The sequence below is a fragment of the Eurytemora carolleeae genome, unplaced genomic scaffold (genome assembly GCF_000591075.1).
Source record: "Eurytemora carolleeae unplaced genomic scaffold, Eaff_2.0 scaffold977, whole genome shotgun sequence".
Classification (NCBI taxonomy): domain Eukaryota; kingdom Metazoa; phylum Arthropoda; class Copepoda; order Calanoida; family Temoridae; genus Eurytemora; species Eurytemora carolleeae.
The window spans coordinates 4,362-18,219 of NW_019396878.1; the positions used below are offsets into that span (position 1 = coordinate 4,362).

At 32.2% G+C, this 13,858-nt stretch overlaps 2 protein-coding genes across 2 annotated transcripts; both read right to left on the reverse strand.

Moving 5' to 3' along the window:
- Positions 1-582: 582 nt before the first annotated feature.
- LOC111709644 (uncharacterized) lies at positions 583-6,126 on the reverse strand (the record flags this gene model as incomplete). Its single annotated transcript, XM_023483413.1, has 6 exons — positions 6,014-6,126; positions 5,340-5,396; positions 4,840-4,904; positions 3,138-3,213; positions 2,940-2,989; positions 583-664 (listed from the first exon to the last, which is right to left on the reverse strand). Coding segments are annotated over exons 2-6 (321 nt in total), but the record flags the coding sequence as incomplete, so codon positions are not given.
- A 3,586-nt stretch (positions 6,127-9,712) lies between these two features.
- On the reverse strand, positions 9,713-13,858 carry LOC111709647 (uncharacterized). Its single transcript, XM_023483418.1, has 3 exons — positions 13,778-13,858; positions 12,262-12,324; positions 9,713-12,071 (listed from the first exon to the last, which is right to left on the reverse strand). The coding sequence occupies exons 2-3, from the start codon at positions 12,305-12,307 to the stop codon at positions 9,772-9,774; spliced, it is 2,346 nt and encodes a 781-aa protein (XP_023339186.1). The 5' UTR covers positions 12,308-12,324; positions 13,778-13,858; the 3' UTR covers positions 9,713-9,771.

A 13,858-nucleotide genomic window follows, 5' to 3' on the forward strand; every position in this document is an offset into this window, starting at 1 on the left:
GGCGCAGGCAGTCTGTCATGATACCATGGGGAGTTGAAATTGGATTTTCTCTGGGATTTTTCAACATACTCTCTTGAAGACTTGTTTTTCTCCGCTTTTTGTGTTCTATACACAAGAAAAGGGCAACAATAGATAAGGCGGCTGTGGCAGACAGAGGAGGGGCTCAGGGTTTGGGTTTATCTTCTTAATGGAATTTTTCATGAGTTGATCATGCTCCCTGCAAAAGCTGTGGACAGGGTTCCTAGAACCCAAATAACTAGATTTACTATGCTAGGTTGATTCTGGTAAAACTATGACCTAGAAGACATATTATTTTATTCAATTTGGTAAAAGTTTACCTAAACCCTTCAACTCTCACTCACAATCTGATTCTAGACTTTAAGGATGATAAATCTGACTTTATCCCCCGTTTCAGTCTTCTGAAAGGGACTGTAATTTGTATAATGTATACTGTCAAAAAGACTTCTGTCCCTTTCATCAATATCTGTACTCTTCATTTAAAATGTTTACATTAAAAAGAAATAAATATTATAAAAGTTAAATCAAATGAATGATCTCGATTAAAAAAAAAAATTATGTAACCTTTGGATACCAAATGTTGTATAAGGAGAATACAAGTTTGCTTCTGTAGAATTCTGGCCAACCATTTGCCGTCTGGACTATACTGTAATTATAATCGTTAATTTTAATATTTTTACTGCCTCAGCTTTGAATCATTTTAAATAAGTCATTTAAAGTAATAAGGAAAAGGATATTACAAATAATAGTTTAATAATAAGAAATTTTATTGGAGGCTCCAAGCTTTCCATGTGAGACCCCTTTTCGTAAGAAATTTAAGTTAAACTGTAATTCAAGTTAAACTAAAGTTAAACTTAACTTTAGTTGACTAGATTTTGACTACAAAAGTACTATAACTGGGTAAAAACTCTGGTTGTCCATGACCGGACAGCAATTATACTTTTGATGAAAATGGGAATTTCGGGATTCCCCAGATTGCCAGGTATTTGGGGATTTCTCCAAATTCCCAGATATTTGGGGCAATCCCATGATTCCCAGGTATTTGTGGAATTCCTCAGAATAGAATAGAAGAGAAAATTTGGTTTTGTGGCTAAGGTTCAATTCCTTTCCCAAACAGGCATTGAAAAATTTCCTATAATGGAAAAAAACATTCAGATTCTTCAAGTTTCCCAGATTTCCAGGCATTTGGGGAATTCCGCCAAAGGTATTTGGAGAATTTTCCAGATTTCCAGGCATATAGAAAATTTCCCAGTCTACCAGATATTTGGGGAATTTAAAATATTGACCATTTTCTTTCACTCCCTCTAGTTTTTACAAAGTTTGGGTTGAAAAAATGCACTTAAAGTACTCAAGCAGAAAAAGTGATTTTTATTATATTTTACAAAATCTTGTTTCTACTGTAGGAAGAATGTTTTCCCAATGCATGTTAAGGGTGTTAAAATCTTCAATAAAACTTCCATAATTTCAAAACAGTTTTTTTGGTTAATCAAACTTTGCAGAACTCTATTTTTAAATACCAGTTCTGAACTTGGAACATAAATGAAGCTTTAGCCTTATTGCCAAGTTCAGGGCTGGAATTTCAAAATTTTACTAATTTTACAAATTTTGTTCAAGTTCAAACTTGGCACAAACTTGGCGCAAACTTGGATGATTATCTTGACTTTGTTGTGAGTTTATGATCCAAGTTTATGACTAGTTCAGGACTGGTATTTATGAGTGGACTTAAAAAGTGAAGTTATACTCCAGTAAAAATCTAGTGCTATAGTGGGGATTTTAACACCAGTGTTTACCCTAACTTGGTAAAAACTGGGATTTAAAAATTGTAGTTTAAGTCAAATTGTTGTGTTGGTGAATAGGCTTCAAAAGTAGAGGTATAAAGTCCATTTTAAATGCAGTGAGGATTAAGTGGAACTTTTAACTACCAGATTCTGGTGTAAGTGGAGATTTACTCTAATTAAAATTGAGTTTTATAGGGTAGATTTGAACTCCAAGTTTTCACCCTGACTTGGCAAAAATTGGAACTCAAAAAGTCATGCTTTAGTGGGCTTATGCCCTAAGATTATGCTCAGTTAGCAAGTGGAGACATAGTCAAGATAATGTGGAGTTTTTAAGTGGAGTTAGTGGGTTTATGCCCTAAGATTATGCCAAGTTAGTGAGTGGAGACATAGTCAAGATAATGTGGAGTTTTAAAGCAGAGTTTTGGGAGACAAGTTGAAAACTATTCGCTCCTTCCACATCTGTTTGGTTAGTGACCTCAAGATTTTCATCAAGGACCCCATGCAGTTCATTATGTACCCCCAATCTTAATTGCAGGCATCCAAAAAGTTTTTGGGAAGCCCAAGCTTTTCATTGGGGACCCAGATCCTAAACTCAAATGGGTCTTCAATAAAAATATTTCTGAGGGCCTTCAATGAAAATATTTGGGTCTCTAATAAATATTAAGGGGTCTCTAATAAATATTAAGGGGTCTCTGATAAAAAGGGGGTCTCCACCAAAAAAACTTTGAGTCTCCAATGAAATTTTATGGAGAAGCCTGCAATCTTAAATAAAAATTAGGTGCTCCAATGACAAGCATTGGGTCTCAAATTCAAAGCCTGGGTTTTCCAATGAAAATCTTGGGGTCTGAGATAAAAGCTTGGGGTCTCAGATGAAAATCCGGGGGTCTCTGATGGGATTGCCATAGGGTCTCCCATGAAAAGGGGTCTATGATAGTACTCTTTCCCAACTCATCTTCTTTCCTGTAATATGATTCTTCCAAAGAGAAAGTAAATAGATTTTGTAAATATTAAGATTTTGAAGGTAATACTTTAATGGGTGCATGTATGGCTTTAAAAAGTGTCTCTAACATTTCAGAATGACCCTCCTCAAGTGAAGCCGTTGTAAATGAGAGACTTGAAGAAACATGTTAAAGTGATACCTACCTGAAAAATGTGTTATTGTCGTTTACAATGATATGAAAATTTAATTTTCTCTGTAATTCAAAAACATAAATTGGTTTAAGTTAAAATTTACCCAAAAAACATTAAAATTACTCAAGATTAAAAAATATCCAACTCCAATGTCAAGAGGAAATAAGAATTACTAATAAAAACTTCATAAAATTCTGAATTTGTGTTTTCCTGCGTAAAAAGTACTGCTGATTTAAGCATGACAACCACTTGTCTAAACTGCCTCATGTCTTCTTTTTCTCCCAAACTATTAGAAAGAATACTTTCAAAACAAACTCAGAAAAAAATGCATTTAAAATTTGGTAAATTTTTATAATGAACTGGTCTAGATGGTAGGGCTGGTGAAATCCCAACTTTTTTTAATGATTCTGTTCTGTTCTATAATGAGGGTCTTCAGCTAGATTGTACAGTTCTTATTCTGTTCTGTTCTGCTCTTAGTGTTCTTAGTCAAAAAATGGTTTATTTAATTACATTCACTTCTTGGTGTTCCATCAGTTCCATCCTCATTCCGTTCTTATTTAAGAATATTTCCATCCCTGGTTGCATGAAAAGGGGGGTGTACAATTTGTACTAAATGTAATAAATCATATTCTGATTTGTCTGGTTAAGTTTTGCATAAAATATCCATGTTTCCCATTATGAAAACTGATTAATTTTTTTGTGGTTTCTCTACAAAAGTGACTCATGTATTTCTTGCTTCTTTAACGATGGAGAAATGGAGGTATATTAGACATGCCACTCTATTAATGGACAGTCACTTGAAATTACGAAAGTGTTCCATTAAAGTATAATTACATATGATAAAAAACACTTTAAAATCCCACTTTTCCCTTAACTAAAAAAGTTCCACTATGAAGCTTTCGTCAATACTGCCTTCAGTGTGAACATATATTTGATATTTATATATATATCACAATATGTTTGAATAACATGAAAATATAGATTTTAAGAAAAGTTTCAAACTCTATTTTTCACCTCTGAAAGCTTATTACACCACTGTTTTGAAAGGGAGTGTCTGATGAGTTCACTTAAGATAATTACATAACTAACTTTAAATATGGAAGTGTGTATATGATCGAATAGAACACAAAGGTATTTTTTTTTTCAAAAAAGGGTAAAGGGGGGGCACAATGTTGCCAAGGGGGGACATCAACAATTTATTTTTGCTATTCCTACACAAATGCTCTTGTACGCCCCTGTAACTTTCCCCTTCTCTCACAGGAGTTGGAGGCTGGGGAATGGGGGCAGGTTTAGGGTGGCGGTGGGTTTGAGGTGATCAAATCAAAAAATCTTTTATCAATTTCTAGATGATTTAGAACACATTCCTGATTTAAAATACTTTCTTGACTTAAAATGTTTTCTTGATAATAAGACCACATTCCTGATTTTGAATGTTCTGTTAAGAAATTTCTATTTTATTCTGTTCAGTTCTTTTGTTAATCCTTCCAATAATTTTAAGATATTTTCTATGAGTTTGTTCCTTTTCAGGTTGATGGGATAGTTCTTAATACTTTATGTAGTTCCATTCATTCTCGTGAAAGAAAAATTGTTTACCAGGAACGACACCCACCCATACAGTAGAAGGATAGTTACATTGAAGAACTTTAGTGTGTAAGCCATTTATCTTATATGTACTTTCTATCAAATTATGATTAGTGTTTTTGATCCCAATAGATAAGTTCTTAATTTTTCACCAGCTTTTTCAATTCATATATCCATTATAGCCTTATACTCTATGGCTTTGGAGTCTTAAGATAAGCAAAACAAGAGGATGAGGGGGAAGAAATGTTCAATGTTTACGAACCAAATTTTCAACTACAGTTTATTTTTGAAAATTTATTATCCTGTTTTCAGGTTTATATTAGAAAATTACTTAGTACTGTGGCAAAGAATACTGATCAGATTCAGTTCCTCTGTTTTTACATTGTCAGTCTTAACCTAGAAAATGTTTATTTTAATGATTATATATGACAACTTTTTTCTTAAATCAGGGTAAACATAAAAATTCAGTATTCCAGTTTAATTAAAACTAGGGCTGGGCTCATTCCAACTTTTCCAGCAGTATTGTTAACAGTTAGTTCAAACCGTTAAAAAAGAAAAATTTCAGTTAGTTGTTAATTTCAAAGTAAGAACAGAAAATTGTAAACCACTGTTAATCGCTCTAGCCATCAATGGTACCATGATTACAAAATTAACGACGAAAAATTTTTGTTAACTGGTATAGTTATAGTTTATAAACACAGAAGACAACATTTAAATTTCAAAACACGTAAAAAATTTAAATTTAAAAAAAGTTTCATGCAATTTTAAATATTTTAACTTTTGATTTAATTCAATTAGAATAAGAATATAGCTTGATCAAGATTGTACAACCTCAATTAAAGGTCTTGGCTGGTAATAGTTTGCTACTTGCAATATCATATTCTGAATCTGTAAAAATGTAAAATGTAAAAATCTGAATTCTGAAAAATATTTAGCAGCAATTTAGACAACAACACTTGTTACACCAATGTTTACGATATAGCCATAAACCAAAACAAATTTAGGACTTGGCATGCTATGTTTTTACTTGTAAAATAGAAAATGTTCTAAAATGTTGAAAAAGTTAAATCATTTTGTATTTTTAATCACAGGCGTTTGTTTATTCATTGAAAAAAAGGGATAAATATTGCACTTTATGCTATATGGATAGTTTATGAGTATATGAATAGTTTAAAAAAAAACTTTTTAATTTACTTTACAACAGTTTAAAAATACATTCTCTACTGAGCTGCAGTGCAATATACAGGGACTGTACGCATTATTTCAAGTGACCTTCTAATTCCAGATTCACAACAGAACCCTTTTACTATTTGACTGATCAAGGATGACTTTTTTATCATTATTACATTATTTATCATGAATAAATATAATAAGATAAATATACACTTATCTTATCTTTATCTCTGATGATTAGGTTGAAAGGGTAATGTTGAGCATTTGTCATTGCCATCTCTACATGGAAGGTCACTTTATTTTAATTCCCTTTGAAAGGTAAAAATGGTCACCTGAACCTGATAGTCAAATAACTGTCCGTGCCAATGAACTAGAAGAAATAAACACAAAACAATGGTTATTACAACGATTAAATTGAGTTTAGAGAATCTAGTTCCACATACCATTTTCTGAAAATATAACTAATGTCCCAAAAAAACCATGTTGTGGTATCTAGAGCCGCAATTTTGAACTAACAATTTTAGTCAAATCTGCGAAATTTTCTGATCGAATGGTGTAAACTAAAGCATTCTATCATTTTCTTAGAAAATTCTTCAAACCCTTGGAGTGTGGGTCGTCCCTCGCAACCCCCCCCCCTTGAAATAGGCATTAGAGAATAACTATAGGGTTCAAATGCATGTTCAAAGCCTAAGGAATTGAACCTTTGTAACAAACTCTGATTTTCTAATATCTAAATTTTTTCCACCTGATGGTGTAAACCTTTGATATTTCAAACTTAGATTTTGTCATAGAAAAATAAATAAACATCTAGATAGCTTATGTATGCAAAATCACCAAGAATTGTACAGTCCGCGAACTCATCCTCTAGGGGTCAAAGTGTACTTCAACGATAAGCGGGGTGGTTTGCTGTTTTAATGGATTTCATAATAGAGTGTTAAATAACTCCCGGAATGGAACTATTTGAACAACAATATTTCACTAAGCAATATATCATATTGACGAGAACTGAAGAAAGACATGAGAAGGACTAAACTAACTTAAATTTCTCTACAGAACTCATGTACACCACAAGTACTCAATGACATAAGAACAGCCAATGTTCACAACCGACCTAGTCAATCTATATAATAGGAATATCTTTAAAACATCTCTGTACATTTATATCTTTCAAGATGAAAAATGTCGTCTTATGTGCAAACTATCTTTATCTATGGATTTTGTCATCTAGGGCATTGGATTACAAAGATATAGAGATTAGAAAATCACAGTTTGTGACAAAGACTCAATTCCATTTTCAAGGCCCCCACATTGAATTGGACCGAAAACTTTTAAAGTTTGGGTGCCAAAAAAAGACAAAAAAATGTGAAAAATATTTATAAGAAAAAAAAATTTAAAGTGTGACACAGGTTTTTAGATTAATTTTTCAAGGGCTTTTTAAATTTATAGATTTTAGATCTGTTGCTATAGTCAAAAAAAGTTATGGGCTATTTTATATTTTTTTTTGGCACAGGCCAGATTTTTTACCGCCTGCACCCTACCCTATGCACAAAAAAATGTTTATGAAAAATCATTTAAATTTCTTTGTCAACAAATTTCACGGTAATGTACTGTCAAAAATGAGAGTGCTAAGATTGCAAGGGCAAACTAACTAAAAGGGGGCATCAAATGCCCCCCCCCTCCTGCAGCCTTTTTAGGGTTAATTTGAAGTTTGGTCGAAAAAAAATCAATTGTTCAGTAAAAAAAAACAAATCATAGAGGGGGGGGGGGGTGACAACAAAAATAATTTGTTCCCAAACATGAGTCTAGCTTCCATCTCCACCTGTTATAGCTAAACCTACCAAACCAACTTTAAGATATATTCACTACAATTTTAGGTTCATTCGTGAACTTTAAATGAAATATTCCAAAAATCAAATTTTCATGGGAAAAAATTTACATGAATGATAGTTTTTTTCAGTAAAACTAACATTTCCTTAATTTAAACGTTTGGAGTTTAAAAGTTCAAAAATGTTTTTTAAAACAACCCAAAGCTCAAAAGGACAAGTTCTGTGGTTGAAACCCCCCCCCCTCCCCCCCCATCCCATAGGAAACAGAAAAATATAATCTTTTTATATCAATTAAAAGCTGGGTTAGGTCGGGATAATCTTTGACTACTATTTGCTAAACTAAAGATCATTTCTCCATTTTATTTTGAAAAATACACTTGTTTACATATACATTAAAATTACATTAAATATAATTGTATTCACATGGTGTTCCTTAAATATGGAAATGAAGGGATTATTATTGAGATCATTAAGGTCTATTTCAGTTTTAACGGCGCAAAGACAAAAATTTTAAAAAGGTTTATGAAATTGTTAATAGATGTGAACACGGAAGACTTTAAAAACTTCAAAACCTAATTTTTAAACATTTTTTTGAAAAGTTTCATTCAATTTTAAACAAATACACTGTTTTTAAAAAAAATCTGTTTTGTGTTAGTTTTCAACAGTTAATTTTTATATAATTTATTTCCCCATAACTTTTTTATGACTGAAGCTACAAACCTACATGGGCACCAAAAACATTTTAATATTTACAAAAATAAAAGTTTAATTTTTACATTTTTTGAGTCTATTTTTTTCCCTTTTTCAAATCTTCCTTTTTAAGTTTATTTTTTTAATAAAGTGGCCTTGGCAAATTGGGCTTGGAATGCATTTCAATCCTTTCCTTTAACCCTATAAAGGCTGGGGGGTCTGAATCTATGTATAGCTTGGGGGGGGGGGGGGTTGGCGACCCCCCCTAGAAAAAGGCCTTAACAAATAGGTATAGGGTTGACATGCAGATTCATAGGCCAATTTTTTGTGGCCAGCTCAAAGAAAAAAAATTAGACCGATAACTTCAATAATTTGGGTGTAATGGAGGGTGGAAAAAATGCCTAAAAAAGGGTAAAATATTTCTTTTTGTTTTAAACAAATTTCAAAGTGTGACACATGTTTCTACATACAATTTGTAAGGACTTTTTAAAAATGTATTTTTTAGATCTGTAGCTTAAATCACAAAAAGTGATGGGCTATTTTAGATTTGTTTTTCACAGACTGGACTTTTCTTTCCCCCTGTACCCTACCCTATAAAATATCCTTTACTATTTATTAAAAGTCACATAATTTCACGGTGATAGTGTCGAAAATGAGAGTGCTATGACAAAAACTACAGCCTGCTTAGAGTTAAGACCTTTATATAGAGGGCTTTACATAAATCTATACCCCTTTCCATTTAACTATAGTTCCTGTGTATACCCTTGGATCTAATGTGAAAAATGTTCTTCGATGCTTTGGAAGAAACTAACATGAAAGTGCTTATGTGAAAAATGATTTTTCACAAAAAAAGATATAAATGAAGAAATTGTAAAATTTTGCGGATTGAAACACTAAATATCAGGGTTTAAAAATGTACGAATTTAAATTTAGAATTTTAGTTCTGAATTGGATTCACCCACTTCAAACTCTTTCTTGGAAATTGAATGATCAAACACAAACTTTTCAAAACAAATTCAAAGTACAGGGGTACTCATAAAGTTGTGGAATAGGAAAATATTTGAAAATAAGTATTTGAACTTCACAAATGTCAAAGTTGTAGATATCAAAAATCAAACCTACAACATTAGGCTGCAAAAATAAAGGTATTAGACAATACAAATTTTTGGTGAGTGTTAAGATTTGTAGAAAAATTCATGTCTTAAAGTCGAAAGAAATAAAAATAAGTTTCGACTCTTTCAGTTAAAAATATAAGCTAAAATTCTACTCACTAATTTTAACCTAATATTTTGTTTACTAGAAGTTGTACTAGACATGTTATAATTTTACAAACTAATTTGGCTGTCGTGACTTAGAAAAGCTTTTGTAAAATCATTTTAGTTGCAGATTTGCCTCCAGAATAAAGATGAGCCCTTTCCCTTGCTAATGTGACTAAAATTCATTATTGAAAAACAATCTTTTTGCATTAAATCAATGTTATATAATTTATTAATTTGAACACTTTAACTTTTAATCTCTAATCATTGAACAATTTATTTAATAATCTATATTTGAATACAAGAAATATGAACATATTAAAAAAGCTCCTGATAGATTCGCATATAAAATGGAGGAAATCCTAGAATAATCAAACATTTGTTAAATTGATCTGACTTCAAAATATGATGCAGTTTTTCATCAAGTTGGCACAAGGGTTGTTGACACTGAGGAATAATGGAAACAAGATCTGTTATTAGTTTGATATAATTCTGGTCAGGAGACTGCAGGTATAGATGGTTAAGCTTGAAGTACCATGGATATGACAAGGTGTTTAGGTTTAATTCAACAGAAGGAATCAGTTTAGAAGTTAATTCTGAATCAAGATGAATTTGATAATTCTGTATTTTCTGGCTTGACAAACTAAACATAAATGAAGATTTGTTAAAAATTGGTGTTTCATAACATTTTTCCTCAAGAACCCTTATATCCATCAGCTGTTTTGAAACCAAAGTAAACACTGTGTCCTTAGCATTTTGATTAAATACATAGGTTGTGTTCCAGCTTAAGAAAGGACAGGCTGATTCCCCCTTCAGAGATGGTTTTGTTTTACCCTCTATTTCAATATTCACTGAATTATCACTCATTCTATTGCTGGAAATAAGAATGTTGTAATCATGGTGGGATTTATCATGCTCTTCTTTAAAAAGAAGTTCTAATGTGCCTTTGTTGATAGTAAGTTCTCCAGATGTCATTAAGTAATCATTGTATAAGAATCGGAATTCATATCTGGCTAGTTCATTGCTGAGAATGGGTTTTGTCTTCCCATCAATTGATATTACCATGTTCTCATCATCATAAGCTAACTCAAACTTGTCCAATTTATTTAGACTTTTTGGGACACAGACATCAAATGAAAGTGATTGTTTTCTTCCCCAAATAGAAGAAGTTTTTATTCTTACCATATCAAGCATGTTCTCACATTCTATCTGAATCAGACGATTTTCATATTTAGCTAAGCTTGTCCTCAGATCTGAGATTCCATAAATAATTTTCCCATTCAAAAATTGCAATCTGTTTTTAAAGGAGAAGTGATCAATTGAAGTAAATTTACCTACAAGGGAATGGATAATTTCCCAGACAATTGATTGTATGCTAGCTGATAAATTGCATTCAATTTCACAAAGGCCAAAATGATCATTTCTACAAAACTCATTGTCAGAAACCATCACATGAGAATGAAATTCGAATATCCTTGATCCATCCCATTCAGCAAATAAATCATGAGACCCAGATAATCTAAATTGCTCTATTTCATGGCTCTGTAAGGTTGCTGTAAATCTATTTGATGAGGGTGAATTACTATCTGGAAATTCTGTAAAACTTACCGAAAGCTCAATTTGGTTTCTTACTCTTGATGGTGTAAAATTTTGACGACTAAATGCCAATCTTACAGTGGGAGCTATGGGTAGATCTTTGCCAAAATCTAAAAGCAAGTCATAACCATGTGTCTCATGCTTCTTTAGTATTAGCAGTGGAGTTTCTCTGAATTTAAATTTGTAGATGTTCACCTTCCTTCTTGGTTGTTTTCCCTCTACTATCTTAAGATAAATGCTTTGTAAAGCCTTATTGACCTCTATCTTAAAATTGACTTGGTTTCTATTGCCCTGGAAAAAACCATAAGATTTCACTTCTTCTTGGGTGTCTTCTATGTTTAGGTTTGCTACAAACATATATCCTATTTTGGAGAAATCAATTCTTATTTGTAAGCCAAAATGTTTTCGATTTATTTCAATGTCCAATAAGGTTGTTCTTTTTGGTGTTTTAATCCACAAACTAATTTTATTTTCATCATTCTTAATTTGTATTGGATATTCTTCTGAATCAGAATTAGGATATTTAAATCTTCCTTCAAGTTGGTCTTTTCCAGTTGAGTTAATTTGGATTTCAAATTGATGTATTAGGCTTCCATCTTGGCTTTTGAATGAAAGATCATAATCTTGAACTGTTTTACGCTTCCAAATATTCAGGTCTATTTCTCCTGACCAAGGCTTATGGTTTGATTTTAACTCATATTCAATTCGGAATTGATAATTCTCATGATAATCGGCTGATTTATCTTTTTTAACTTCAAGTTTCACCAAGCCTATATCTGTAGCTGAAATCAGCTTTGAAAGATCTTGTATTTCCAAATGAGCTGTTCCTCCATGACTCGGATCATCAGGATTCTTATACTTTATACCAATATGAACACCAAGGCTGTCGAAAACATACTCTTTATCATATGTGCCCCTTTTTGATCTTTTTGCACCAAGAGCAGACACAAGCAGATCTGGTTGAGAGAAAAATGTTTTTGCTAAGTTTACAAAGGATTCATTGCTTGCTGATAGAACTAAACCTTAAATAAATAGTACATTAAGGGTAGGGCTGTGCACATTCCAACTTTTTCTAGCCGTTTTGTTAGCAGTAAGTTCCAACCAACCATTAAAAAAGAAAAATTTCAGTTAGTCATTAATTTTAAAATATAACATCAAATTTTTAAATTTTTAAATTTTTAAAACAAATTATCAAATTTTTAAATGACTTACCATCTGCTTTGGATAAGGCCGGGATCAAGAAAATTAAAAACAACATTATTACTTCCACATGACCTAAAATAGATATGTTATCCATTGAATCATTATATATTATTTAAACTGTAACTCTTCTGAAGAGGATTTTTATTTGGAAGTTGTAAATTATCTCAGAGCAAGAGACCAATGGCCGAATTTTAAGAATTTCAGCCATGGCGCATATTTAAGACTCTGCTCATATATGGTAGGTCCCAGTTGGTGCTTGATGGCAAGATGGAATATGGTTAAGGAGAAAATTGAAATTTTTGTCATTTTATAAAATTAAACCAAAAATGGCTTTGTACTTTTTTATTAAATTTTTGGTTCACAAGCATAGGTGTCTACAGGGGGGGGGCGTGGCCCATTACCCCCCCCCCCCCTGAGTGAAATTTTGGGGAGGCGGCGATTTTAAAGAAGTCATTACTCCAAAGACTTTTGTACTGGTACAGGTCATTAATGACCACCAACAGGTTCGTCAAGCACAGTTAAAGTTTAAGGTACGTAATTAAAGGATTAACGAGAATAGATATTATAATGCAGTTAATCTATCTCCACCCATATTTTATAGCGTAATTTAAGTGTGTCGCATGCGCGCATGATTTTAGCTAATTATTTTAAGTATTCAATTGAAACGCAGTTTCAATAATTAATGCCATGTCTAAGTTTAGAACATTAAACCATAATTGTAATGTACGTCGTAGTGCAAGTTTACAGAATATCATGTTTACACGCTTTTTGCTACAGGTTTAGCAACAATGCGTATTTTGCTGGAGAATATTTTTATATTTTAGAGAAATTAAACTTCTTTATCAGGAAAAGAAAAAACGGAACTACAAGTAACATGCAAGGCCTGCATTAATTTTTTAGCACTGTATTAACCTGGTGAATGCAGGTTCTCATAAATATACAGTGCTCCACAAAATAAAATATATAAATATACAGGGCTGCAATAACTTTTCCCCCTAAAAATGTCGTCTTCATTTCCCTCTTTATTCTTGGTACCACTGCATTCTTTCGTCCTAAATTTCTTCTTCATTTTCCACTTAAGTTGAAAACAGCAGAACATATTTATATTCCACTTTATTCTGGGGACCACTGCTTCTACTGCGAAATGTCGTCTTCATATTCCACTTCATTTTGAGTACTACTTAATTTTTGTTAAAATGTCGTTTTCATTTTTAAAATTTTCAAAATTTTAATGAAGATCGAATTTTGATGGAGACAAATATTTGAAATTTAGATCATTCATAAACCTTCCCTGTGGTCACGTGATGTCCCACAAAAAATTTGGGCCCGATCGGTTCAGCCGTTTTGACGTTTATTGGATACAAACAAACAGACAGACTAACAGAAAGACAAGCCAAATTTATATATAGATGCTCTCTCTAAAACATGCCTTGTTGCTACACGTTCTCGTTCTACAATGTTTGACTTCGCAACATTGAAAAGCTAAAATTAATGCTAAAGGATTTCCAAATTGAACACATCTTACCCGTGAGAGAGCTTAGATCAAAGTGAACAGTAAACTACTGCATAAAACTGATTTTAACATGTGTTCTTCATGACTAGGGGT

Excerpts from the sequence above, each read along its gene's own strand:
- LOC111709647 (XM_023483418.1), bottom strand. The coding sequence starts at position 12,307 with ATGTTGTTTTTAATTTTCTTGATCCCGGCCTTATCCAAAGCAGATG. Across the intron at positions 12,072-12,261 it reads GGCCTTATCCAAAGCAGATG|GTTTAGTTCTATCAGCAAGC; the intron begins GTAAGTCATTTA and ends TATTTATTTAAG.